The sequence below is a fragment of the Diorhabda sublineata genome, chromosome 5 (assembly GCF_026230105.1).
Source record: "Diorhabda sublineata isolate icDioSubl1.1 chromosome 5, icDioSubl1.1, whole genome shotgun sequence".
Taxonomy (NCBI): domain Eukaryota; kingdom Metazoa; phylum Arthropoda; class Insecta; order Coleoptera; family Chrysomelidae; genus Diorhabda; species Diorhabda sublineata.
The window spans coordinates 33,815,562-33,841,590 of NC_079478.1; the positions used below are offsets into that span (position 1 = coordinate 33,815,562).

The window sequence follows — 26,029 nt, forward strand, 5'->3', positions numbered from 1 at the left end:
AATCTGTTACTGTAGGTTTGAAGAAAGTATAGTTGGATGGAGTCACTTTTTAGGTCAATTCTAACCTTTTTTTTTTCGAAAACAGCTAATTCGTCGTCGAAACTCAGCCACAACTCAAGTTTCCATACATCTAATCTGTTACTGTAGGTTTGAAGAAAGTATAGTTGGATGGAGTCACTTTTTAGGTCAATTCTAACCTTTTTTTTTTCGAAAACAGCTAATTCGTCGTCGAAACTCAGCCACAACTCAAGTTTCCATACATCTAATCTGTTACTGTAGGTTTGAAGAAAGTATAGTTGGATGGAGTCACTTTTTAGGTCAATTCTAACCTTTTTTTTTTGAAAACAGCTAATTCGTCGTCGAAACTCAGCCACAACTCAAGTTTCCATACATCTAATCTGTTACTGTAGGTTTGAAGAAAGTATAGTTGGATGGAGTCACTTTTTAGGTCAATTCTAACCTTTTTTTTTTTCGAAAACAGCTAATTCGTCGTCGAAACTCAGCCACAACTCAAGTTTCCATACATCTAATCTGTTACTGTAGGTTTGAAGAAAGTATAGTTGGATGGAGTCACTTTTTAGGTCAATTCTAACCTTTTTTTTTTTCGAAAACAGCTAATTCGTCGTCGAAACTCAGCCACAACTCAAGTTTCCATACATCTAATCTGTTACTGTAGGTTTGAAGAAAGTATAGTTGGATGGAGTCACTTTTTAGGTCAATTCTAACCTTTTTTTTTTGAAAACAGCTAATTCGTCGTCGAAACTCAGCCACAACTCAAGTTTCCATACATCTAATCTGTTACTGTAGGTTTGAAGAAAGTATAGTTGGATGGAGTCACTTTTTAGGTCAATTCTAACCTTTTTTTTTTCGAAAACAGCTAATTCGTCGTCGAAACTCAGCCACAACTCAAGTTTCCATACATCTAATCTGTTACTGTAGGTTTGAAGAAAGTATAGTTGGATGGAGTCACTTTTTAGGTCAATTCTAACCTTTTTTTTTTTCGAAAACAGCTAATTCGTCGTCGAAACTCAGCCACAACTCAAGTTTCCATACATATAATCTGTTACTGTAGGTTTGAAGAAAGTATAGTTGGATGGAGTCACTTTTTAGGTCAATTCTAACCTTTTTTTTTTCGAAAACAGCTAATTCGTCGTCGAAACTCAGCCACAACTCAAGTTTCCATACATCTAATCTGTTACTGTAGGTTTGAAGAAAGTATAGTTGGATGGAGTCACTTTTTTGGTCAATTCTAACCATTTTTTTTTTTCGAAAACAGCTAATTCGTCGTTGAAACTCAGCGACAACTCAAGTTTCCATACATATAATCTGTTACTGTAGGTTTGAAGAAAGTATAGTTGGATGGAGTCACTTTTTAGGTCAATTCTAACCTTTTTTTTTTCGAAAACAGCTAATTCGTCGTCGAAACTCAGCCACAACTCAAGTTTCCATACATCTAATCTGTTACTGTAGGTTTGAAGAAAGTATAGTTGGATGGAGTCACTTTTTTGGTCAATTCTAACCATTTTTTTTTTTTCGAAAACAGCTAATTCGTCGTTGAAACTCAGCGACAACTCAAGTTTCCATACATATAATCTGTTACTGTAGGTTTGAAGAAAGTATAGTTGGATGGAGTCACTTTTTAGGTCAATTCTAACCTTTTTTTTTTCGAAAACAGCTAATTCGTCGTCGAAACTCAGCCACAACTCAAGTTTCCATACATCTAATCTGTTACTGTAGGTTTGAAGAAAGTATAGTTGGATGGAGTCACTTTTTTGGTCAATTCTAACCATTTTTTTTTTTTCGAAAACAGCTAATTCGTCGTTGAAACTCAGCGACAACTCAAGTTTCCATACATATAATCTGTTACTGTAGGTTTGAAGAAAGTATAGTTGGATGGAGTCACTTTTTAGGTCAATTCTAACCTTTTTTTTTTCGAAAACAGCTAATTCGTCGTCGAAACTCAGCCACAACTCAAGTTTCCATACATCTAATCTGTTACTGTAGGTTTGAAGAAAGTATAGTTGGATGGAGTCACTTTTTTGGTCAATTCTAACCTTTTTTTTTTCGAAAACAGCTAATTCGTCGTCGAAACTCAGCCACAACTCAAGTTTCCATACATATAATCTGTTACTGTAGGTTTGAAAAAAGTATAGTTGGATGGAGTCACTTTTTAGGTCAATTCTAACCTTTTTTTTTTTCGAAAACAGCTAATTCGTCGTCGAAACTCAGCCACAACTCAAGTTTCCATACATCTAATCTGTTACTGTAGGTTTGAAAAAAGTATAGTTGGATGGAGTCACTTTTTAGGTCAATTCTAACCTTTTTTTTTTTTCGAAAACAGCTAATTCGTCGTCGAAACTCAGCCACAACTCAAGTTTCCATACATCTAATCTGTTACTGTAGGTTTGAAAAAAGTATAGTTGGATGGAGTCACTTTTTAGGTCAATTCTAACCTTTTTTTTTTTCGAAAACAGCTAATTCGTCGTCGAAACTCAGCCACAACTCAAGTTTCCATACATCTAATCTGTTACTGTAGGTTTGAAAAAAGTATAGTTGGATGGAGTCACTTTTTAGGTCAATTATAACCTTTTTTTTCGAAAACAGCTAATTCGTCATCGAAACTCAGCCACAACACAAGTTTCCATAGATCTAATCTTCATTTTTTTACGAGATTTAGAAATAGTAATGATGCACAATTTTGAAAGTGGATTATGCGACAAAAAAGTTGGGGAACCCAATTTATTTAGATTCTATTGATGTATGACAAACTTACGAAGCATACGGTATATAAAAAATTAATATAGTTGTGATTGTTACGGAACTTGAAAACTATTTTACTTAAAAAGATTGTTACGATTCCAGATATTAAATTGGAAACTTGGTGGACTGAGAGGAGATTAAAATCACTTCACCCTCGTATGTACTAACGACATTGAACGGCGTTTACCGTGAACGGGGTTAAAAATATTTCTTTTTACATGTCAATAGAGTTGACCTAACCTGCATAATCATACATTCGAATCATTCTTTATTATAGCAGTCAAAACATTTCTCAGAATCTTTAGACTGAACAAAATTCCTCACTACATATATAAGTTTTTTTATGGTGCTTATTAGCTTGTTTCTTATTTCTCAGCATGTTTTAAATATATTTAAATATCGACCGGAAAAAAAAATAAATAAAAGGAAAACCTCACCTTGACATACCACTTGGTAGTTTTCTTATTACTTTTCCTAGGCCCCGTACACACACAAAACCTAAACCTATTTCTCCTCAAAGTCTCACCACTTTTTTCTTTAGAAGGACTTTTGTTTACACATTTCGAAGCAAAAAATTTCGTTTTTTCGGTTACACTTTGATAAAGTTCATGTTGAAAACCTATGGGAGAAGAATTCGTCGGTAACAACATTGATTTTTCGAAAATCAAACGAAGTTTTTAATTCATCTTTTTAATTCTATAATTACGAAATAGCCGGTATTGAATCACGTGAATATATATAAAAATCGATAGGCCCGAGTGAAGGATAAACGAATAACCCTACTCAAATAGCGTTGTTCGATCTACTAAACGAGTTTTGTGTACAACAAACGCTATGTCATATACGAGAGAGCGTGTGTAATTGCACCGAACTATAGACGCAAGCGCACGCATCGTTTATTACCAAATATAGTTTACGGGGTACAGTCAATATATTACTTTCTGAATATATAGATATAATAATTGTTGATTAACGTAAGTTTAGTAAAATAAGACGAATACAGAGAAGACTTAAACAGACGACCACAAAAGAGCAAAAGAAAAATAATTAAAAACGTAACAACCGCAGCAGATTAAGTAATTGGTACAAAGTATACAAAAAAAAATAATAAATATTATGATTAAGAGTGTATAATAAAAATTGAGAAGCTACGTTACAACGTTTAAGAAATATAAAACAAGATGATGATAAATAGAAAAAATTGGGGCAATTTTGTACTTTCGCGGTCCCCTCGTTTTTTTTTGGTTCTATAAAATCGAAAAATCATCCGATTTCGATGAATTTTTTTTTTAAATCTTCGTCTTTATGGCGGTTTTACGAAAAAAAATATGAGAATAAAAAAAATGAAAACTTATATTGGTTTCAGGGCTTTAAATTTTCATATAATTGTTAATAACTTCTTTCCAAATAATCAAATGAAGTTGTTATATTTTTTTTCATAATCTACACAAAAAAACAAACAAATTGAAAAAAAATTAACTTTGAAAAATTTAAAATTTTCACCATTAAAAAATGGTATCTTACTAAGGTTGACTGTTCGAGATAAAAAATGAATAAACAAATATTTTTTTTTCCAAAATTTTTGTTTTTATGAACTGCATTTGATGCTTTTGCAAAAAAGTTATGAACGATTATATGCTATTATTATCAAATTTAAAGTCATAAAAAATGAAATTTCCAGGTGAGATATTTCCCATATTTTTTTTAATAAATCAGCCGTAAAAAAACGAAGATTTAAAAAAAACATCGAAATCGGATGATTTTTAAATTTTCTAAAGTCAAAAAACGAGGGGACTGCGAAAGTATAAAATTACCAAAATGAGATAACAGAGCTAATAAAGACAGATAATGAAATGGTTACCAATAGTATGATAAAAATAATGTGAAATTACGAGGGGTGTTTGAAAATTTTCCAACCTATCAAAGAAACAAAAATTTTTTTTTTCTGTTAATCAATTAGTTTCAAATATAATGTCATTTTAAGGTAAATTTGGAATGAATAATAGTAGTCCAGTCATTATAGGGGGTTAACCTCGGAAAATTGACACGACCAGTATATTACCACGTAAAAATTTGTATTTTGGCATCCTAAAACTATTCTCAAAATTCACATATAATCGGATGGTCGCAAGTTTTAAAATCGGAGATAAAAGGTCACAAAAATCGATTTTTTTTTACATTTTTAACAAATATCTCTTTTTCTAGGGGTTTTCTGTTATTTGTTTCTATTATCAATATTATAGAGAATTCAATTCAATTAAATAGTCCAAAATTTGTAATGTAAACGATAAATGAAGCAGACAGTTAATAACCTGTGAACTGGGTATAATGACACCCTAAAGTGCGATCAATCAATGTTTTATGACGAAAAATAGAATCAAAACATCGATTGACGCCAGGAAATAATATACGCACGTGCACATCGATTATATCCCATTCTTAAAAACAAAATCAAATTAGTCCTGAATACGAGAAGTGAAAATACCAAAACGTTTCGTTAATTAGATGTCATATACAAATTTACGATGACTGGATTCTATAAATAATTGTGATACAACAAAAGTGTACCACGAAACAAAATATATACAGAATGATAACTCTTTTCGACAATCAATGAAAAAAAATACATTAACAAAAGATGAAAATTGTGGTTGTGGTGAAAAGTTCGTTGGCCCACAAATAGATGGCGCTACTAGTATTAAAACCTAACCTAACATAACCCATATGATTGTCAGTTAGTCCTATGCACGGTCTTACATGCCGGTCTTGAAACGAGCGTAGTGGGGGTGGTTGATTTCAGGGGCGTATAATTATCTAATTATTTAGCCGCCAGATCGGCGTTGTGATCAAGGGATCGAAAAATTAAGGTTCTAAGAAGACCTGACGTTTTATAGAACGATATGAGCGATAAAATGCAAGAATTACTATTCGATACTCAACTTCCGGGTTCCCTAAGGATGTGCTAGCATGAACATGAAGATACCCCAGGTTCTAACAAGACCTGACGTTTTATAGAACGATATGAGCGATAAAATTCAAGAATTACTATTCGATACTCAACTTCCGGGTTCCCTAAGGATTTTCTAGCATGAACATGAAGATACCCCAGGTTCTAACAAGACCTGACGTTTTATAGAACGATATGAGCGATAAAATTCAAGAATTACTATTCGATACTCAATTTCCGGGTTCCCTAAGGATAATCTAGCATGAACATGAAGATACCCCAGGTTCTAAGAAGACCTGACGTTTTATAGAACGATATGAGCGATAAAATTCAAGAATTACTATTCGATACTCAACTTCCGGGTTCCCTAAGGATTTTCTAGCATGAACATGAAGATACCCCAGGTTCTAACAAGACCTGACGTTTTATAGAACGATATGAGCGATAAAATTCAAGAATTACTATTCGATACTCAATTTCCGGGTTCCCTAAGGATAATCTAGCATGAACATGAAGATACCCCAGGTTCTAAGAAGACCTGATGTTTTTTAGAACGATATGAGCGATAAAATGCAAGAATTACTATTCGATACTCAACTTCCGCGTTCCCTAAGGATTTTCTAGCATGAACATGAAGATACCCCAGGTTCTAAGAAGACCTGACGTTTTATAGAACGATATGAGCGATAAAATGCAAGAATTACTATTCGATACTCAACTTCCGGGTTCCCTAAGGATTTTCTAGCATGAACATGAAGATACCCCAGGTTGTAAGAAGACCTGACGTTTTATAGAACGATATGAGCGATAAAATTCAAGAATTACTATTCGATACTCAATTTCCGGGTTCCCTAAGGATAATCTAGCATGAACATGAAGATACCCCAGGTTCTAAGAAGACCTGACGTTTTATAGAACGATATGAGCGATAAAATGCAAGAATTAGTATTCGATACTCAATTTCCGGGTTCCCTAAGGATAATCTAGCATGAACATGAAGATACCCCAGGTTCTAAGAAGACCTGACGTTTTATAGAACGATATGAGCGATAAAATGCAAGAATTACTATTCGATACTCAACTTCCGGGTTCCCTAAGGATTTTCTAGCATGAACATGAAGATACCCCAGGTTGTAAGAAGACCTGACGTTTTATAGAACGATATGAGCGATAAAATTCAAGAATTACTATTCGATACTCAACTTCCGGGTTCCCTAAGGATTTTCTAGCATGAACATGAAGATACCCCAGGTTCTAACAAGACCTGACGTTTTATAGAACGATATGAGCGATAAAATTCAAGAATTACTATTCGATACTCAATTTCCGGGTTCCCTAAGGATAATCTAGCATGAACATGAAGATACCCCAGGTTCTAAGAAGACCTGATGTTTTTTAGAACGATATGAGCGATAAAATGCAAGAATTACTATTCGATACTCAACTTCCGCGTTCCCTAAGGATTTTCTAGCATGAACATGAAGATACCCCAGGTTCTAAGAAGACCTGACGTTTTATAGAACGATATGAGCGATAAAATGCAAGAATTACTATTCGATACTCAACTTCCGGGTTCCCTAAGGATTTTCTAGCATGAACATGAAGATACCCCAGGTTGTAAGAAGACCTGACGTTTTATAGAACGATATGAGCGATAAAATTCAAGAATTACTATTCGATACTCAATTTCCGGGTTCCCTAAGGATAATCTAGCATGAACATGAAGATACCCCAGGTTCTAAGAAGACCTGACGTTTTATAGAACGATATGAGCGATAAAATGCAAGAATTAGTATTCGATACTCAATTTCCGGGTTCCCTAAGGATAATCTAGCATGAACATGAAGATACCCCAGGTTCTAAGAAGACCTGACGTTTTATAGAACGATATGAGCGATAAAATGCAAGAATTAGTATTCGATACTCAATTTCCGCGTTCCCTAAGGATTTTCTAGCATGAACATGAAGATACCCCAGGTTCTAAGAAGACCTGACGTTTTATAGAACGATATGAGCGATAAAATGCAAGAATTAGTATTCGATACTCAATTTCCGCGTTCCCTAAGGATTTTCTAGCATGAACATGAAGATACCCCAGGTTCTAAGAAGACCTGACGTTTTATAGAACGATATGAGCGATAAAATGCAAGAATTACTATTCGATACTCAATTTCCGGGTTCCCTAAGGATAATCTAGCATGAACATGAAGATACCCCAGGTTCTAAGAAGACCTGACGTTTTATAGAACGATATGAGCGATAAAATTCAAGAATTACTATTCGATACTCAACTTCCGGGTTCCCTAAGGATTTTCTAGCATGAACATGAAGATACCCCAGGTTCTAAGAAGACCTGACGTTTTATAGAACGATATGAGCGATAAAATGCAAGAATTACTATTTGATACTCAACTTCCGGGTTCCCTAAGGATTTTCTAGCATGAACATGAAGATACCCCAGGTTCTAACAAGACCTGACGTTTTATAGAACGATATGAGCGATAAAATTCAAGAATTACTATTCGATACTCAACTTCCGGGTTCCCTAAGGATGTGCTAGCATGAACATGAAGCTACCCCGGGTTCTAAGAAGACCTGACGTTTTATAGAACGATATGAGCGATAAAATGCAGGAATTACTATTCGATACTCAATTTCCGCGTTCCCTAAGGATAATCTAACATGAACATGAAGATATCCCGGGTTCTAAGAAGACCTGACGTTTATGGACCGATATAAGCGATAAAATGCAACAATTACTATTCTATACTCTGGATTACCTAAGGATAATCGAATTTGAAGATACACCAATGACTTCACAAATGGTTGACACGGAAATAGTAGAGAGAAAAGTAACTAAGAAGAGGATCATATGGGCAATAAACTTTAGAACCATACAAGTCAGCGAGACCAGATGGAGTAATACCCATTATATTTCAAAAGATTAAAAGATTAAGATTTTGAGGTTATCTTTAAACAAAGCGTAACATAGGGCTACGTTCCAAGAAAATGGATAGAAGTGAACGACTTTCATTCATTCGATGGATAAATCATTGGAAGAATTTACTTTGGGAGCCTTGCTTGATATAGAAGTAGCCTTTGACACTTCTCCAAGTCACAGAGAAGAAAAAAAGTCTAGATCCGTGAGATCTTAGCCTAATATAGAAAGAAAGGCTTTTATGTCATTATAAAAATGTGATGCATCGTAAGTCACGTAAATCTGGTCCCCTCCAAAGGTGGGTACTTTCAAAAATATAGACTACTAAAAGGACCAAGCTAATTTGGAGAAAAATTTGACCGCTGTTAATTATATGTTAGGTTATTTTGAAAAAAAAAATCACGTATCTGAAGAAAAAAACCGAAATCAGTATGTTTATTCATAATAAAAGACGTAATAAAACGTAATTCGATAACATCACCCGTACTAATAAAACGCTTACGTTCCCGGCGATTACAACAAAGTATCAAATTTTATTCGGTACCAACCGTTTCCTATCACCATCAATTTTATGTTTTTTTTTTCTTTTTATCTTATAATCAAGGGTGACCTACGAAAGTGGCACATAATGACTTATGGTTTGAAAAAAGAAAAAACACTTTTTTGCTTTTAGCAATAATCGTTGGTGGGTGTTTTTGAATAACATTTTTAAGCTAACTTTGCGTTTTGTAATTAATAGATCTGAGTCTAATTCCCAGTCCAGAGAATGTTTTTATCAATTATTCGTCAAGTAGGACTTCCCTTTCCTTTATTTCTTTCTTTTCCATTTTTTTAATATGTGATTTGTTAGTATTTCTTTTAAAATTTTGGGTGGTGTGTTCCCGTTCTCAGTCTTCTTTTTGACATTCTGGTTCTTTTCCATTGTCATTTTCATCACTGAATCTCAAATAATATGTTCTTGTTTAGAAAGGACCAGGTTCTGAGATCTCTCTAACACCAGATGAAGAAGTTTAAGTTCTCTGATAATCTAAATCCCGAGTTCGATAGTTTCTCATAGCTCCAGTGATTCACCGCTGTATCTACAGTTATTGTGCCATTCCTGCTTCTAATCAAGCTTATCAGGTCCCCAATTTAAACACGAAACAAGCCGTCCCTCTTTCCTCCCCTTCCATACAAACCAAGCCCTTCGACGGACAACGTCAATTACATTGATATCCTTCAGACCCTTCGCTAAAAGACTCTTCTGTATTTGAAAAAGCCATACAATTCATCCAAACATGTCACAGAAATTCTCTAATCTCCTACACTTACTGAGACATCCTAAGTGTGTTAAGGGTTTCGCAGAAATCTCAAAAATCTACCTCGTCCAAACACTCACAGGTAGATTACACTCATCTAGACGTAATTCCAAAGAGGACCAGAGCTATTCCTCAACCAAAACCACAACTCACCCAAAACATCTCTAAACCCCAAAATCCACTAACGCCAATGGTAACCCAGCCTCCCAGAACCCCATAACAACAACCCCGTACCTCCTCACAACTACCCTCACTCCAAACACTGAATTTGAGAAATCTGGAAACGCTGTCAATGTCATATTATTACTATTCGAGCTAATTTCAATTGCAAGCCAATCAGCGTCGATTTCAATCCATTTGCTATAACAAATTGGCGACGAGGGTGAGAGTTTTGTTTCAGCGTCATGTCATAAGTAAATCGTTAACCAAACCGGTGTCTTTCATTTCATTGGTCGCTCGTGAATCTCAATGAATTAGAAACAGGTTTCCGAGTAATTCATGAGCTCTTCCAAAGGTTTTAAGGTTACCACACAAACCCAAGATTCAATATCCCCGTTTGAAAACTTTGATGCATCCAAGAAACCGTTTTCGTGTTACATTCAGCGTATCTAGCAGTTAATAATGTCACTGATTCAACGAAAGAAGTTGCTTAATGCCTCGATCGTATCGAAACATTTCAACAACTTTTCGACGTTTTTATGGCTAGATGTGCCAATCAACAATCAGACGTTTGCAGACTTGGTTGAAATTACAGAAAAATACTTTCGATTTTGCTAACTCCGACACAACCAGCTTGACTTCAACTTTTATTGCGTTTGTAGGTGTAAAGCTACACTGTCTGCAGCTTATATGTTTCTGCGGGCTCAATTAATCCGAGGCCTACGGGAAAAATGGTTTCGAGAAAACCTTCTCCAGATATCCGACGAAAAAGAGGCTACTTTTGAAGAAATTCGAGAAACTGCTATTACACTCGATGCCTTGCGCAACAATAGTAAAGATACTTGGAAATTGGCGTTGTAGCTGAGTGCCTTTGTTCGCACAATTATATGGTGAAACTAGATGCTGAAACGACACATCAATCAATTTTGTTCACCTCAAATTGTGTTTGGCATTCCCCAAAGACGTCCTCAAATCTTTACACCTGAAATTCATGGACCAGTTTAATTGCCGATCCAGTGGCAGCCAGTAACCCAAGAAAACAACCTAAAAAAGAGCAGCTCTTCCAAAAAAGTCCAGGCTACCTCAGAGACTACACCCAATGAAGATCTTCCGTTCAACCTTCATATTAGTTGGGGAGTTCTGTTGTATGTACAGTTATTGTGGCACTCCCGATTCTAATCAAGCTTATCAATCAATCATTTATTCTGTCAATGTCATATTATTACTTTTTGAGCTAGTTTCAACGAATACAAACCGTTCACGTAAGCAGCGTCTTGAAGAGCAGCTCTTGTCTACGATGCAGAAACCACAAGGTACATACTCCTGAGCGACGTCCTGGCTGCCTCGGAGAGTACATCCAATGAAGATCTTCCGTTCAACCTTCATGGAGGGGTTCTGTTGTATGTAAAGTTATTGTGGCACTTCTGATTCTAATCAAGCTTATCAATCAAATCAAATAGATCAATCAGTGGACATGCACAGAAGTGGAAGTTGTTCGTTGAATTAGGTTTAACCAGGCTTGCTTAGCTTGTAATTTTTGACTTGACAATATCATTTTTGACGTATAGGAAAATATTATCAAAGACTTTTTATTCATTTATACATACAAAGTAAAAAAGTTTACATGTTTTAGTACTTTCAAGCAATGAAATTTATATGTGTTTACTTATTATCTTCAGTAGTACTTCAAGAATCTTCAGCTGGTGATGATAATATCAACAGAACAGGAAGATTACAAGAAAATATATGGGCTTCTTTAATGGTCGTTCTAGCCCTGTACATATATTTAATTATGTAAAATGTACATGTAAAGTGGGGTTCATATTTTTTCTAAATTAATTATATTTTAAACTAATATATACCAACTTTTACTAACTAAATTTAATTATTATATACCAAAGTTTCTCTATAAAACGTCCTCTCTAGCTTACTTTAAATATTCTCTATTCCAGTCGTTATCCTCATTTTGATTTCCACAATGCTGTACCAAAGTTTGGAAGTTTTTATGTTCATAATTTAACATTCTAATCAATATTCCTTGCAGATATGTTCAGAAGCTTTCCGAATGTATAGAATTGTCTACTAATATTGACAGAAAACAAATTATATAAAGTTATAAATCCCGACTTAGTTCCCTACATATACTTCATCCCTCAATAAGTCGTGTGACTAAGAAATACACATTTTTTGACAAAAATCGATTGTATTCATTAATGTAATCTCCTTCAAGAGCAATACAATAATTCCAATGCTTCTGTAACTTCTGGATGCAGTGTTTATAGAAGGATTTGACTTTTACCTCAAAATAAGCTTCAGTTTGAGCAATTGCTTCTTCATTTGAGCCAATAGTCACTGGGGGCTAGATCTGAACTATACGGTGGATGAGGAAGGAATTCAAAATGTAATTCGTTCAATTTAACCATCGTTGCCATCGACTGGTAAATCGGTGCATCGTCTTGGTGAAATAGTGGTTTTTTCTTCGACATAAGAGGCCGTTTTTCTATGATTTTGGCATTCAAACAATCCAACAGCTCTGTGTAGTATTTGCTACTGATTGGCTCTCCCTTTTGGATATGGTCGATGGACAATATTCCATTCGCATCTCAAAATACTGAAGCCATAACCTTCCCAGCTAACTGTTGTGCTTTTGGACGTGGTTCACCGGCTGCAGTCCATTCAAATTATGATCGTTTAGTTTCCTGAGTGAAGTAATGGATCCATGTTTCATCCAATCTCAAATATCGAAGCAAAAAACTAATTTATTACATGTAAACATGGTCAAATACTGCTCTGAATCATCAACTCATTGATCGACTGTGAGTAAACGCGGCACTCACATTGAAAAAAGCTTTCTCCTGGTGAAATGTTTATGTATAATTGTAAACACACTGCCTTCTGAATCTTTAAGGCATCAGCTATCTCACGCAATTTCAATTTACGATTAGACATGACAATTTTGTGAATATTTTTGATGTTTTGGAGTAACCACCTTAATTGGACGACCAGAATCTTCACCATTATCGGTGTTGGTACAATCACGTTTAAATTCAGCAAACCAATAACGAATGGTTCTTTTCGATTGAGCAGATTCCGGATAACACTTTTGAGGCCATTCCTGAGCTTGACAGTATTTTTTATCAAGAAAAAATGATAAATTAACATAACGAAAATGTTATGAATCTATTGTTTTGAAAATAACAAAAGTAGCTTCAAATGTCATGAAATTTGTCACATAGTTTTTTCAAAACTTACTACTACCCTAAAAGTCACATAAATTTAACAATGCCAGCGCCATCTGTGTGTCAGTCACACGACTTATTGAGTGATGTTATAAAGTAGTTTAATCATGTTCCATTTTAAAAATTTATATTTGAATTACTTGGAAGGCGACTCCATTCCAATAATTTGATTTAAGGTGTTCTATATATATCCCAGTCATAAAATCAAGGCTTAAGTAGATTAAAACCATAAAAATGTCTTCAATTGTAAATTCGGGAAATCCCACAAAAATCAAACAATCCAATTCCACAAGTAGGTCGAGAAAATATACTTCTTGAATAAGCATTAATTTATAAATGTACAATCCAATTATATTGTACCAGGCCATTTTTAATATGAAATTTTTGTCCAAATAGTTCCCCTCAATAATAAATTATTAACTCCAAAGTGAAAAAATATTAGTATAGGCAAGAAAATTCCATAATTGAGGATACTACTAAATCAAAAATGAAACTTATAAAAACTGCTACAAAGAAAGCTTTTTTTAAATACATTCTTGAGCAAAAAAATCGACTCAAGTCGTACGCTCGCAGTCAAAAGTCTCGCAAAAAATCTGTAGCATCAATTCTTTTTCTGATTTTAGCATCTCAAAGCCTTAACTTTCTAATAAGTTGTTCGATGCTACCCCATTCTTCAGTGAGCTCCATTTTGAGGTCCGATTATGTGGCTGCTCTAGGATTTCTAATCCGAACTTTTCTCTTTAGTTAATCCCATAAAGGATTTAAGTCCGGAATACAGGATGGCCACTCCATAGAGGAAGTTTCGACATCCTGTAATGGATGTCGAACTTGCAGTATATGGAAGGGCATTGTCCTAAATAAGGATGAAGTTTTCACCGATGGAACTGGCGTAGGGTACGACGTGATTCCTTAAAATTTCTTTTATGTATCGGTTTTTGTTTTAAACCATTCTGAAGCCTCTTCAAAAGCCACGTTTTGTTTTATACAACACAAGAGAACGGAGCCCTAGTCCAATTAACGTGTTCTCTGGCAAACCGTAGACGAACTGCTCGGCGGGTTGGGGTTATTTTTGGCTCGAGATTAGCTGTCTTAAGTCTTCAACTGACTGTCCAGCCACTCCTCGCGTTTCTCTGAGCTTTTGTTGGACTTGAAAACCAGTAAAGGACCTGATGTCTTCTGGTAAATGGCATTAAACAACAGACTGATTTGTGTTAAGCTTTGGGCTTGTTACAATAGGGTGACCGCTTGAGCAGCTTCATCACATGTTGTGTCCATTTGCAGGTAGAATTTTTATTTATTATTAATGAAAATGTGTATAGGTTGACTTTTGATGGCTAACTGATAGTGGTATGTCTGGTAGATAAACTTTTATAAAGGTTAGTCACTCCTAATTAGCATTAGTGTAAACAAGCATAAAAAGGATGGTTACAGATCATAACAAATTGTTGGACAGTGAGAGCGAGATACAATATTCTGTATTATTTTGAAGATAATGAAGAAAAGTATTTTTTTTGCTTACGAATGTATGTTCTACTCCAATTTTCTTTACAAAGATAATCAAGGAACAATTAGATACATACTATATTAAAAACGTGGGGAAATATCAAGATATATTCAAAGGAAGAAAACTGGAGACCACATTAATCAGCTCCAAAAGCTGCCATAAGTTTTTACACTCTAGATGAGTTGTGGCCTTCCTGTCTCCCAATAATTGCTCTGGTTTTAAGAAACGCAAGCATGCTGCTTTTTCAATAGTTCTCAACTGACTCAGTGGCTTTCTGATAAAAGTAACAGCTACTATCTGGAGCTGTTTTAATGTCCCACATCTGATAATCCACAGCACAATGTCTTGTGAGTTTCCCCATAATTTTCTTCAGGTCATAGTTAATTCCACATCTATATACTGAGATTCCAAAGAAGCATATACAATGAATTCAAGTAGAAAGAGACATTTCAAAAGCATCAATTGGACTGAGATCAGTATGGAAAAATTTCAAATTTTCCTATCCATCTATAAACACTCCACATTTCAAGGACCCCTGAAAGTTCTGGAAAGCCTTTGAAATGTTACTGCTCTTATCAGTGAAAAAAAATTTTTCAAGCTAGTAATCTTGGATATGATTTTGTCACCCTGTTGTCCAATACATTCATCTTTATGTCTTCGGCCTTCTTAGTGTCATAACTAACAGCATCTGACAACAGTATCCACATTCCTGTTTATTCTCCTAGCAATTACTGAAAATGGCAGTCCAATTTTCCAGAAACCAACTCTCTAACCTCTCTAGAAACTAGTTAGCTGCATTCTAGGCATGCAAGTGATTGAATAAAAAGAGAATTTTAGGCTGATAGCACTCAAATTCTAAGCTTTAATGAAGACTTCTAAATATTTACTGGGTCTTTGAGTTTCTTTGTCACTGAGAATATTCATAGTGTATGGGATCAGATGCAAACATAGTAGAATTGGAAAATATTAATTATATGTGAGGTTTAAACCAAATTATTATTCAAATTTGTTATGTATACACATAAATTAGAATTTTTTTCAATTTTTTACTTCTTAGACCCTTTTATATGTTTTTCGTGATAATCGGTCTTTATTTTAGTTGTTTTTTTCTATGAAAATCAGTTTAAAATTACATGTAAAAATTGACTTTTCGGCGACGTCAATTTTTAGATGTTTAAACTGATTTTCATACAAAAGACACCTAAAATCACGACAAATTATCATGAAAAAATGAATTTGAATTCTTACATATCTTCCAAAAGCATACTTTATTAATTATTTACTATTCAATATATTTAAATATCAATAATTCTTAAAATAAAATATATTTTATATCTATAACTTTGATAACTATTAGGTAAGTATTTGAAAACCAGTTTTATATGTAGTAATAATAAATTCAATATATTTTTTTAAAAATAATAAATATTTTATCCTACAAGGCATTGCACTCTAAATATCTGAGGTAGTAAGGTCAATTTTAAAATTCTATCAGTATATTTATATTTTCCCACGTTAGATACTAGAGTATACAGTTAATTCAAAACAACAGAGTTTATTATTCAATAAAACCTTTCTAAATAGTAAACTTTTGCAAAATATACACAACTAAGTCAAGGTTAATTTCAATAAAATTTTTCAAATACTGACCAAACTATCGTCATCGTTCATTTTTTCCTTGGCATTTTGATTTGTTATTTTCCTTCCTGTATTGGTCTTTCGGTGTAACAGTCCGACACATTAATATTTCTCGACATTTAAAACACTCATTATGCACAAGAAGTTATTGTTTTATAATAAAAATTATTAATAAACATGATATTGTAATATTTCAAACAGGACACTTTCCAATGCAAAGAACCGTAAACATCTGTCAAATAAGAGGAGTTCAGCAAACCACGAAAACGAGGAACAATTAATGAAGAGCTACTCAACCGAGAAATGTTAACAGTTTAAAATAATTTCCACTGAATTTTTAATAATCTTATTAAATAACGAACACTTAAATTAATTTGCTACAATAATTTCTCCGGCAGCGCAGCTTTCACTTACAACTTTTCAATTACCTGACGTCATTTGTCACTGTCAATAGAGACTTCTATTACCAACATTAAAACTAAAGCTCGAACTTCATTATTTACAAATTATATTGTAAGTAATAATAACCTATTCAATATTAAATTCAGATAGTTACACAACAAATATGAACAATTTATTAGACGTCAACTCGAAAAAGTTATCAATTCAGATCTAATTAGATGTTTCAAATCCCAAAAAAACTAAAGTGCGTCACGACGTTGAATAACAGTAGTAACCACTTGTTAGCATTTCTGTATATTAATGTTTTGGACAAATAATTTCCATACAGTATGCAGAACAGTTCGTTAGAACAATGGGTTGATAATCTTCCTTCTCGAGAAAACCCAACAAATCCCCAGAAGAAAAACATTCCCAAAATAAATAGTAAAAGTAAATCTCTTTCTAGAGATTATTCCTTCCAATCAGATGATGGAACTAGCCATTGTTCCAGTGTAGAATCTGTTTTGGAATTGAGGAAACCTGATCCGGAAGAAGTACTTTTAGAACTTGGATTTGGACCGAGAAAGAATTCTGAAAAGATCAATAGAATACCAGCTAGATTTCTTCAACCATCAAAAGTAAGCCTCAATAATTTATATCTAATTTGATTTTTCACAAATACGAGACTAATAAATTTTGTGTTTTAAATATAAATTTTCCCAATTTACATAATTATATTATTTTTACATTGTGAATAATATGTTTTTATAATGCATACAATATCTCCAATTCTTAGGAATAAATATATAAATTTATTCAATAAAATGTATACCCCAGCTAAATTAACGTATAATTCCGATTTTTCTCTATTGAAAAATAACAATAATAAATCATTTATTATTAGAAAACATATATTACAATATATTACTTAAGAATGTACATTAAAGATTTATATAGAGCAATCCAGAACTATGGCCGCTGGACGTGTTTAACACTATTGTGACCACGGGGTTTTGCTATTTTTTTTAGTTTAATCATATGTTCTGTTGCCCTGCATTATCCAAAGTTCCAATCTATATCTCAAATCCTGGTAATATAGATTTACATGTTACTTTATTATAGTTAGCAAAATCTGTTTTTTGCATGTGGGAACTGTCTGAATATATTGATATGAGCTAACAGCATCAGATATGAGGATAAATCTTTCTGTACTTATTGAGTACATCTCCCATGGAAACCCTCCAGGAATTTTTTCTGTAATTGTACATTCAGTTTCAGTATTTTCTTTACATAATATTGTAGCCCACTAAATAAATTATAATATCAGTTGAGTATTTATGAAATTAGATTAAGGAGGCGCAACAATTTTTTTAAAATGGGGCGCAAGTACAAAAACGTTGAAAATCATTGATCTAAAGTATCTAAATATTGTAAAATATATGTTATTACTTTTCTGTTAGATGTTTCAGTTCGTTTCATTCAGTTATGCTTTAATTCAGCTACATATTTGAAAAATTCTCAATGTTCTAATGAAATTAACTAATTTTCAAGGTCATTTTTATGATTTTCCATGTTATCCGGCCGGCTTAGATCGGATAATGGAGACTCTACTGTAAATTTGAGTAAAAAATTACTCATTAGATATGTTTTTTCTTTGAAAGATATAGACAGACCGACAGACATAGACAAGACAGTATACAAAACATTTATTTTTTCCATTGAGAAATAATGTTTCAATTTTTACAGCTTTTACCACACATTGATATAAATCAGTTTCTAGAAGACTATGGATCAAGAGGCTCTGAATCAAAGTGAGTTTAGATCTAGACAGTATTAATATTATGATTATTCTACGTTTTAGGGGTGAAGTAAAAGATTAAGGAGACATATTTTAGCCTATTCAGATTCTTAGATTTGTTTTCCATTTGATAGTTGCAGATTTTGTCTTTTAATTTTTTTATTTCCTCTAGTAAAGTGAAATTTCCTTTAGTAAAGTGAAAAGTTTGATTTAAAATTACTGTTAATTAATATATTTCAACGTTTCTAGCTCTATTCCGCCTTCACCATCAAGAACCAGAGCAAGATCAAATTAACTACTATTTATATAAAAAAAAATTATTTTCTATTTAATTTTGATAACAATGACTGTATTTCGTTTGGTTGGTTATCGTTATACATTCCTAAAAACTATAGTCTATTAGTTTAAGTTATTATTGTATTTTCAACCATATAGGTCATGATCATTTGATCAACATTCCATTAAGTACCATGTTAGAATTGATTTTTAAAAAAATGTCATTTAATGATCAATTACGTACTCTCAATATTTCCTGTATTTGTGATATTTTCATGAAAATGATTTGAAGTAATGTAGATCTTAATCACTATAATTTTAATTACTTTTATAATTTTTTACTGAACCATACTGTATATGGTTGATTTGAGGATCCGTCCTGTTGCTGATAGAATTTACTGAAAATTATTTATGCTTTATTTTAGATTTATTACTGACAATCACTGTATGAAAAATTTTATTTTAGAATTTACTTCATCCAGCTTATGTTTACTATAAGGTCAATTTTTATGAAGTAATATAATGAAGGTTATCAATTTATATTAAAGATTACTTGACCTTAATTTTTTTTATCGTTTTTTACAATTTTGAATCCAGTCGATTTTTTTCTGGTGGTTTTTAATGCTAGTTATTAACAATTAAAGAGGTTTGTAAAAGTTAACACAGAGAACCAGTTACATATTTCCAGTAAGCTAATTGAATATTGAAAAATTTGTTAAACAACAAAAGGCACTTTTGAAAAGTGAACTACAATTTTTGTAATTTCATAAATTAGATAGTGGAATCAGTTAATTTTTAAGAATTTTCGAAAAGTATCATAATTCAATTATTCAAAAGTAGCTATAGAACAAAAAACAATAACAAAGGGGAAGAACTGAATGTAATTGAGAAAAAAACAATGAGAATAATATTAATCAAAAGTTACACCAAAGAGAGGTGGAGAATCAAAAAAAAACAAAAAATACAATAAAACCCCTAAAAATAATTTCGAAATGTTTCAAAACTTCAATTTGTAAGAATTAAAGAATTTGACTGGACATGTAAGAAGACGAAGATCAACAGACAAATAGAAAAGTGAACAAATGGATTCAATTGTGGCTGATAAGAAGGAATAGACCAAAGGGGACCTAGTAGGATGAAATAAAAGATAATTTGGGAGTACTGAATATTGTAGATGGTCAATAAATTACCAAAGTAACAAAGAAATGTAACGAAAGCAACCGAAACTAATGAGAAATTATAAAAAAATAATAATAAAATAAAAAAACTCGAACAGAATCTCAAAATGCTCTAAAGCTTTAACTACTTTAAACGTAAGGCTGTACTGCAGGATACTTGGTGGTCACATGGAGGTTGTATGGTAAAGGTGGTTCATAAATGCATTGTGGATGCAGTGAAATGAAGCCAGTGTCCAATTGACTGCCCAGGGAACTGAACTAATCACGCTTTCCTCCAAGATGTAATATCAAACACGAATTATATGAACGGATAGACTCCAGGCGGTTCCCTAGAATGGTTCTGTTACTCACATTTATAAATAGCCGGATGGTCGCCAGGCAGGTATCTCCTACCAACCTTCCAGCCAGTCACAGGTTCAAGAATTGAAGAACTTGACTGGAAATGTAAGAAGAAGATCTATAGACAATTAAAAAAGTAAAAAAATTGATTCCATTGTGGCCGAAAAGACAGAGCAGACCTATTGGAACCTGGAGGAATGAAATAAAAGACAATTTGGCAGTATTCGAAAATATAAATGGTATATGAATTACTGGAAGGGAAAAAAATTGAAAATTATAATAAAAACTGCCAATACAAACCAGAAACTTTGAAGAAAATATCAAAATACTACAAAACTATATTTGGTAAGGATTTAACTTTTTACGGGGCGTTTTAGTTTCAATGATAAATTAAATGATGGTCAGTGTTTGTTGTGGTGCTGTTTGGTATTGAATCACTACTTGCTCATTTGAATAACTTCATAGAGATTGACCTTATGGTGTCTTTTATTATTTTTTATATGTATTTACCAAAGAACTGAAGCATAATTTTAGTTGTTTATTAAATGCCATTTATTTAGTTTTGTAAATTAATAATATTGGTAACCGAACTTCTTGCCGCCACCTCCTGGTGTGGATAAAATTACTTAATTTCTAATATATTTATGTAAAATTCATGTTTTAATGATCAGTATATCCACAAAGAACTAATTCAATACAGTAGACTCCCGATTATCCGAGGTAATTGAGGCCAGGACCACCTCGGATACGTGAAAACTCGGATAATACGAAGGTTAAGTTCAGTTATAGTAAAAATGACGTAAAACCCCATGAGAGGTTACAAAACTGATTGATTGGAAGCAAAAGCATATGATAATCACAGTTACAGACCTGCAACCAGGTGGAAACATAGATTATTTCTTAAAAAAGTCTTTGATTGTCTTCTGAGATAACCTGACGGTTCGACCTAGCAAAAGGAAGTAGATGCGTCTACGCCTCGACCGCTCTTGTTACTATATAAACAAATAACCATCGCGGTTCCCCGTAGATGTCTCTCTAAGACCTTTATTTGTTTGTTAACCTCGCTTAACCGAGAGTTTACTGTAACAAGATACTTGCCATTATCATCATAATATTTATTTCTATGGGTTTCTTATTATTTTTTTTTTTTAATGAAATAATAACAAAATTACTCATGAGTAAATACTTTTTTCGAATTTCGTGATTCTGAAAAAACTTACAGTGAAATAAACTCCTGTATCGGTTCGTAACCCAGCATTAAAACCCGAACTGGTTCTATTGGTGACACGTAAACAAAGCTCAGTTTATATTTTCTATAAAATGAAAATTAATCGTCTAAAAAAATATACAGAATGCGTCAGAGAAGTCCGTTTATTATTACAGACTCGAATTTAAGAAAACTCCATAGGTAAAAGTCCTCAAGGGTTAAATCAGGATTGTCCGGATTCAAATTCATGTCGCCTCTACTGGAGACTAGGTTTCCTGGGAAAATCTTACTAAACATGTATTGGAGTTGTTTTAAATTGCCTTTTTATCTTGAAAAAAGAAGTTTTGAAGATCCAGTAAACATTTTCACTTAATAGATTGATCCTAACAAAAGTGGTTTGTGTTTCGAATTCGTAGTACCCCAGTTGCTCCAGCTTTACGAATTTATGGGTTCTTCAAAGTGAAAATGACCTTAACACAATTCATCCATCTAGTATCCAGTCTTCTTCTTATCTTTTTAACTTGTCTTCTAATTCCTTTAGTGTTTTGGAATAAACTAATAGAATAGCGAAGGATTTCGCCTAGGAATTTGTTATTTTTTTGTGTATATCCGCACCCAAATCCAATATGGTGGTAGTACATACCGAAGACCGAGTAACATAAAGATGAAGATACAACCTCAGGGCACCAAGAGATCGCTGGAAGGTTTGACCATATACTGCCGCCATTCACATGAGATCAAAAATAAATTAAAAAAACCGCAAAATATTCAATCTGCTAAGATAGCAGAGCTGTCATACAAGCCATAACGGCCGAAAAGTTGTGTTCTAAGCTAGTGGTGGAGTGCAAGAAAGTTCTACAAAATCTAACGAGTGATGGTTGTAAGATCCAGTTCGTTTTAGTGCCTGGTCACTTACTCTCCAGACTGGAAACTCACCGATGGTCCAGAACCCATCGTTGGTGTAGCTATCACGTCTCTCATCGGTCTACTTGCACAGCGAGCTCGGCAGAGATGGATAGAAACTCTTGGCACGAGATAAGCAAAGACATACGTAGATATACCTTGTGCGTCTCACACCAAACAACTTCTCCAACTAAATGGATGCGAAATCCTACTAGTGACCGGACACTGTCATCTAAGACGCATTACGGACGATCCGGATTGCCGTTGGTGCTTGGAAGAGGATGATATCCCAAACCACGTTATCTATGAGTGCCCAGAACTCACTCGAGCGCGGTTTAAACACTTGGGCAAGCTTAACAGCTTGCCTAATGACAAGTGTTCAAGCCAAAGCGCTTGATCGGCTTCTTAAAGGACATTAACCTTTGGTAACGTCAAGTAAAGCACGACGGGTCTATCTGAAGGGCAATGTGCACCACGTTCCCTTAGCCGCCCACAATGTAACAATGAACGGCAAAATACTAGAGGAAATAAAACTAAAACTGCCACAGAAAGGAACCGACGCTTGGAGAAGGAGAGGCTCAAACGCATCGAAAACTTTCAATAGAAAGTGAGCAAAAGTCTTAATTAGAACACCGTGGAAAAAAATTGCTTGAAGAAACGGCAGAACAGCGTGAAGCTAGAAGTTAGTTTTGCAACGATCAAAGCTAGAAACTGCAGAAACACCTCTACAGCGTGAAACTCGTCGTAATAAAGCAAAGCTTGCAAGATATTGAAACATTTGAAAAACGTGAGGAGTTGTTCGAGTAAAGATCTATTAAGGCATTCTCGAGCTAGAGCGGTTGAAACACCTCTGCAGCATAAGGAACGTTTCAGGAAAGATATATTCTAGCATTCTAGAGCTAGACCTGCTGAAACATCTCTGCAGCGTGAGACTAGTCTTCATAAAGCTTAGCTTGCTATGTCCAAGACTAAAGCTCCCGAAACATCTCTGCAACGTAAAGAACGTTTGTGGAATGATCTAGGCATTCTCGAGCTAGAGCTGCTGAAACACCTCGGCGGCGTTTCAGAAAAGATCTATTGAGGAATTCTCGAGCTAGTGCTGCCGAAACATCTTTGCAGCGTTTTAATAAAGTTGTTGAAACATTTGAAGGGTGAAAGGAAAGACTTAGGAAAGCTAGAGATCGCATGTCTTATTTGATGTTACTATGAATAATTTCTATAGCATCTGCCTAATCTAATGAATTAGAAAAAAAATTGAGTAATTTTATTTTAAATGTAGACGCAGCTATAAAATATCACCCTATTTTTTGTTATGTACGTACCAATTCCAAAATTAATCTACAGATAAGATAAAAAATATTGTAGTGCCCCATTTTTATTCTATTCATATTAGAATCAAATCTAAAACTTACTCTTTCCATTATTTTTATGTTAAAAAAAATTGAAAAATGATTTTTTTTCACTTATTCAAGTCAATGGTTGATATAATGTGGAACCAAAATAACGTACAATATTTTATATGGACCAATTGTAATATTTTTGTTGCCTTGTTTAAATAAAATTTTGTTTAATAAAAACCATTTATTTTTTATCCTTGCCATTGAATGAAAATTATAAAGTTATTGTTTTAATTTATTTTCGAGCTCTTGGCAACACTGCTACCCTTTTTCCCGCGTTCTTGAGAACAATTTCCTCGCCTGTCTCTTATTCTACCTCATGCAGTCAACACTCATCCCATCACCAAGAACCCCCTAATAACACAAGGTAGGTGGAATTGTTTATTAGCTCAATTATTAATCAAATTAATTTATTATATCTACATATAGGCCATTTTTTTACTCCAAATTCTTCTTAGCAAATTGGGCAGCGGCAATAACCAACGTAATACAAAATTGGACCTTCTACTATGAGAATTATTATCTATTTAAGACTTCTTCAACTTTGTTTATGCAGCTAAAATTAAAACTAACATGAAACTAAACTTTTTTGGTGATAATTTTTTGAATTACGGAGTAAATTAAGGATATTTATAAATTACTAGTAAACCAATAGATTTTCCCTATTTTGGTCCTTTTTGTCCTACAAATTTGGAAAGTTGCTAACACTATCTATAGCTTGGTTTATGCAGCCAAGATTAAAACTAAATTAAAATTAACATTAAACTAAACTTTCTTGGTTGTAAATTTTTGGTTTATGCAGTAAATTCAGGATAATTATAAATTACTGGTAAACCAATAGATTCTCCCTATTTTGGTCCTTTTTGTCATACAAACGTGGAAAGGTCTTGACACTATCTACAGCTTGGTTTATGCAGCCAAAATTAACATTGAACTTTCTTGCTGGTAATTATTTGGTATATGCAGTAAATTAAGGATAATTATAAATCACTGGTGAACCAATAGATTCTCCCTACTTTGGTCCTTTTTGTCATACAAACGTGGAAAGGTCTTGACACTATCTACAGCTTGGTTTATGCAGCCAAAATTAACATGGAACTTTCTTGCTGGTAATTATTTGGTATATGCAGTAAATTAAGGATAATTATAAATCACTGGTGAACCAATAGATTCTCCCTATTTTGGTCATTTTTGTCATACAAACGTGGAAAGGTCTTGACACTATCTACAGCTTGGTTTATGCAGCCAAAATTAACATTAAACTTTCTTGCTGGTAATTATTTGGTATATGCAGTAAATTAAGGATAATTATAAATCACTGGTGAACCAATAGATTCTCCCTATTTTGGTCATTTTTGTCATACAAACGTGGAAAGGTCTTGACACTATCTACAGGTTGGTTTATGCAGCCAAAATTAAAATTGAACTTTCTTGCTGGTAATTATTTGGTATATGCAGTAAATTAAGGATAATTATAAATCACTGGTGAACCAATAGATTCTCCCTATTTTGGTCATTTTTGTCATACAAACGTGGAAAGGTCTTGACACTATCTACAGCTTGGTTTATGCAGCCAAAATTAAAATTGAACTTTCTTGCTGGTAATTATTTGGTATATGCAGTAAATTAAGGATAATTATAAATCACTGGTGAACCAATAGATTCTCCCTATTTTGGTCATTTTTGTCATACAAACGTGGAAAGGTCTTGACACTATCTACAGCTTGGTTTATGCAGCCAAAATTAAAATTGAACTTTCTTGCTGGTAATTATTTGGTATATGCAGTAAATTAAGGATAATTATAAATCACTGGTGAACCAATAGATTCTCCCTATTTTGGTCATTTTTGTCATACAAACGTGGAAAGGTCTTGACACTATCTACAGCTTGGTTTATGCAGCCAAAATTAAAATTGAACTTTCTTGCTGGTAATTATTTAGTTTATGCAGTAAATGAAGGCTAATTATAAATTTCTGGTAAACCAATAGAAATTTCCTGTATGGGTCCTTTTTGTCATACAAATGTGAAAAGCTCCTGGCATGTCTATCAGTATTCCATCGTCTAAA

General features: G+C 33.5%; 2 protein-coding genes across 5 annotated transcripts in view; one reads left to right on the forward strand and one right to left on the reverse strand.

Annotated features, from left to right (window-relative positions):
* The window catches only part of LOC130443897 (ral guanine nucleotide dissociation stimulator-like 1), an 82,735-nt gene extending 65,803 nt beyond the window's left edge, over positions 1-16,932 (reverse strand). For 2 of the 4 annotated variants that reach the window (XM_056778783.1, XM_056778782.1), the window contains exon 1: positions 3,198-3,627. In XM_056778783.1, the coding sequence (XP_056634761.1) occupies positions 3,198-3,410 (213 nt within the window). In that variant the 5' untranslated portion in view covers positions 3,411-3,627. Of the gene's footprint in view, positions 1-3,197; positions 3,628-16,495 lie in introns of those variants that run through there. The other 2 variants (XM_056778786.1, XM_056778785.1) reach the window with 2 other exon arrangements.
* LOC130444723 (protein ITPRID2) lies at positions 16,696-24,142 on the forward strand. Its single transcript, XM_056779998.1, has 5 exons — positions 16,696-16,707; positions 16,938-16,996; positions 17,331-17,502; positions 18,611-18,675; positions 18,912-24,142. The coding sequence occupies exons 1-5, from the start codon at positions 16,696-16,698 to the stop codon at positions 18,955-18,957; spliced, it is 354 nt and encodes a 117-aa protein (XP_056635976.1). The 3' UTR covers positions 18,958-24,142.
* Positions 24,143-26,029: the final 1,887 nt, after the last annotated feature.

Bases quoted from the DNA above. Each gene is read 5' to 3' on its own strand.
- LOC130444723 (XM_056779998.1), top strand. The intron at 16,997-17,330 runs GTAAGTAATAAT...ATCTCTTTCTAG, and splicing joins CATTATTTACAAATTATATT to AGATTATTCCTTCCAATCAG. The intron at 17,503-18,610 runs GTAAGCCTCAAT...CAATTTTTACAG, and splicing joins GATTTCTTCAACCATCAAAA to CTTTTACCACACATTGATAT.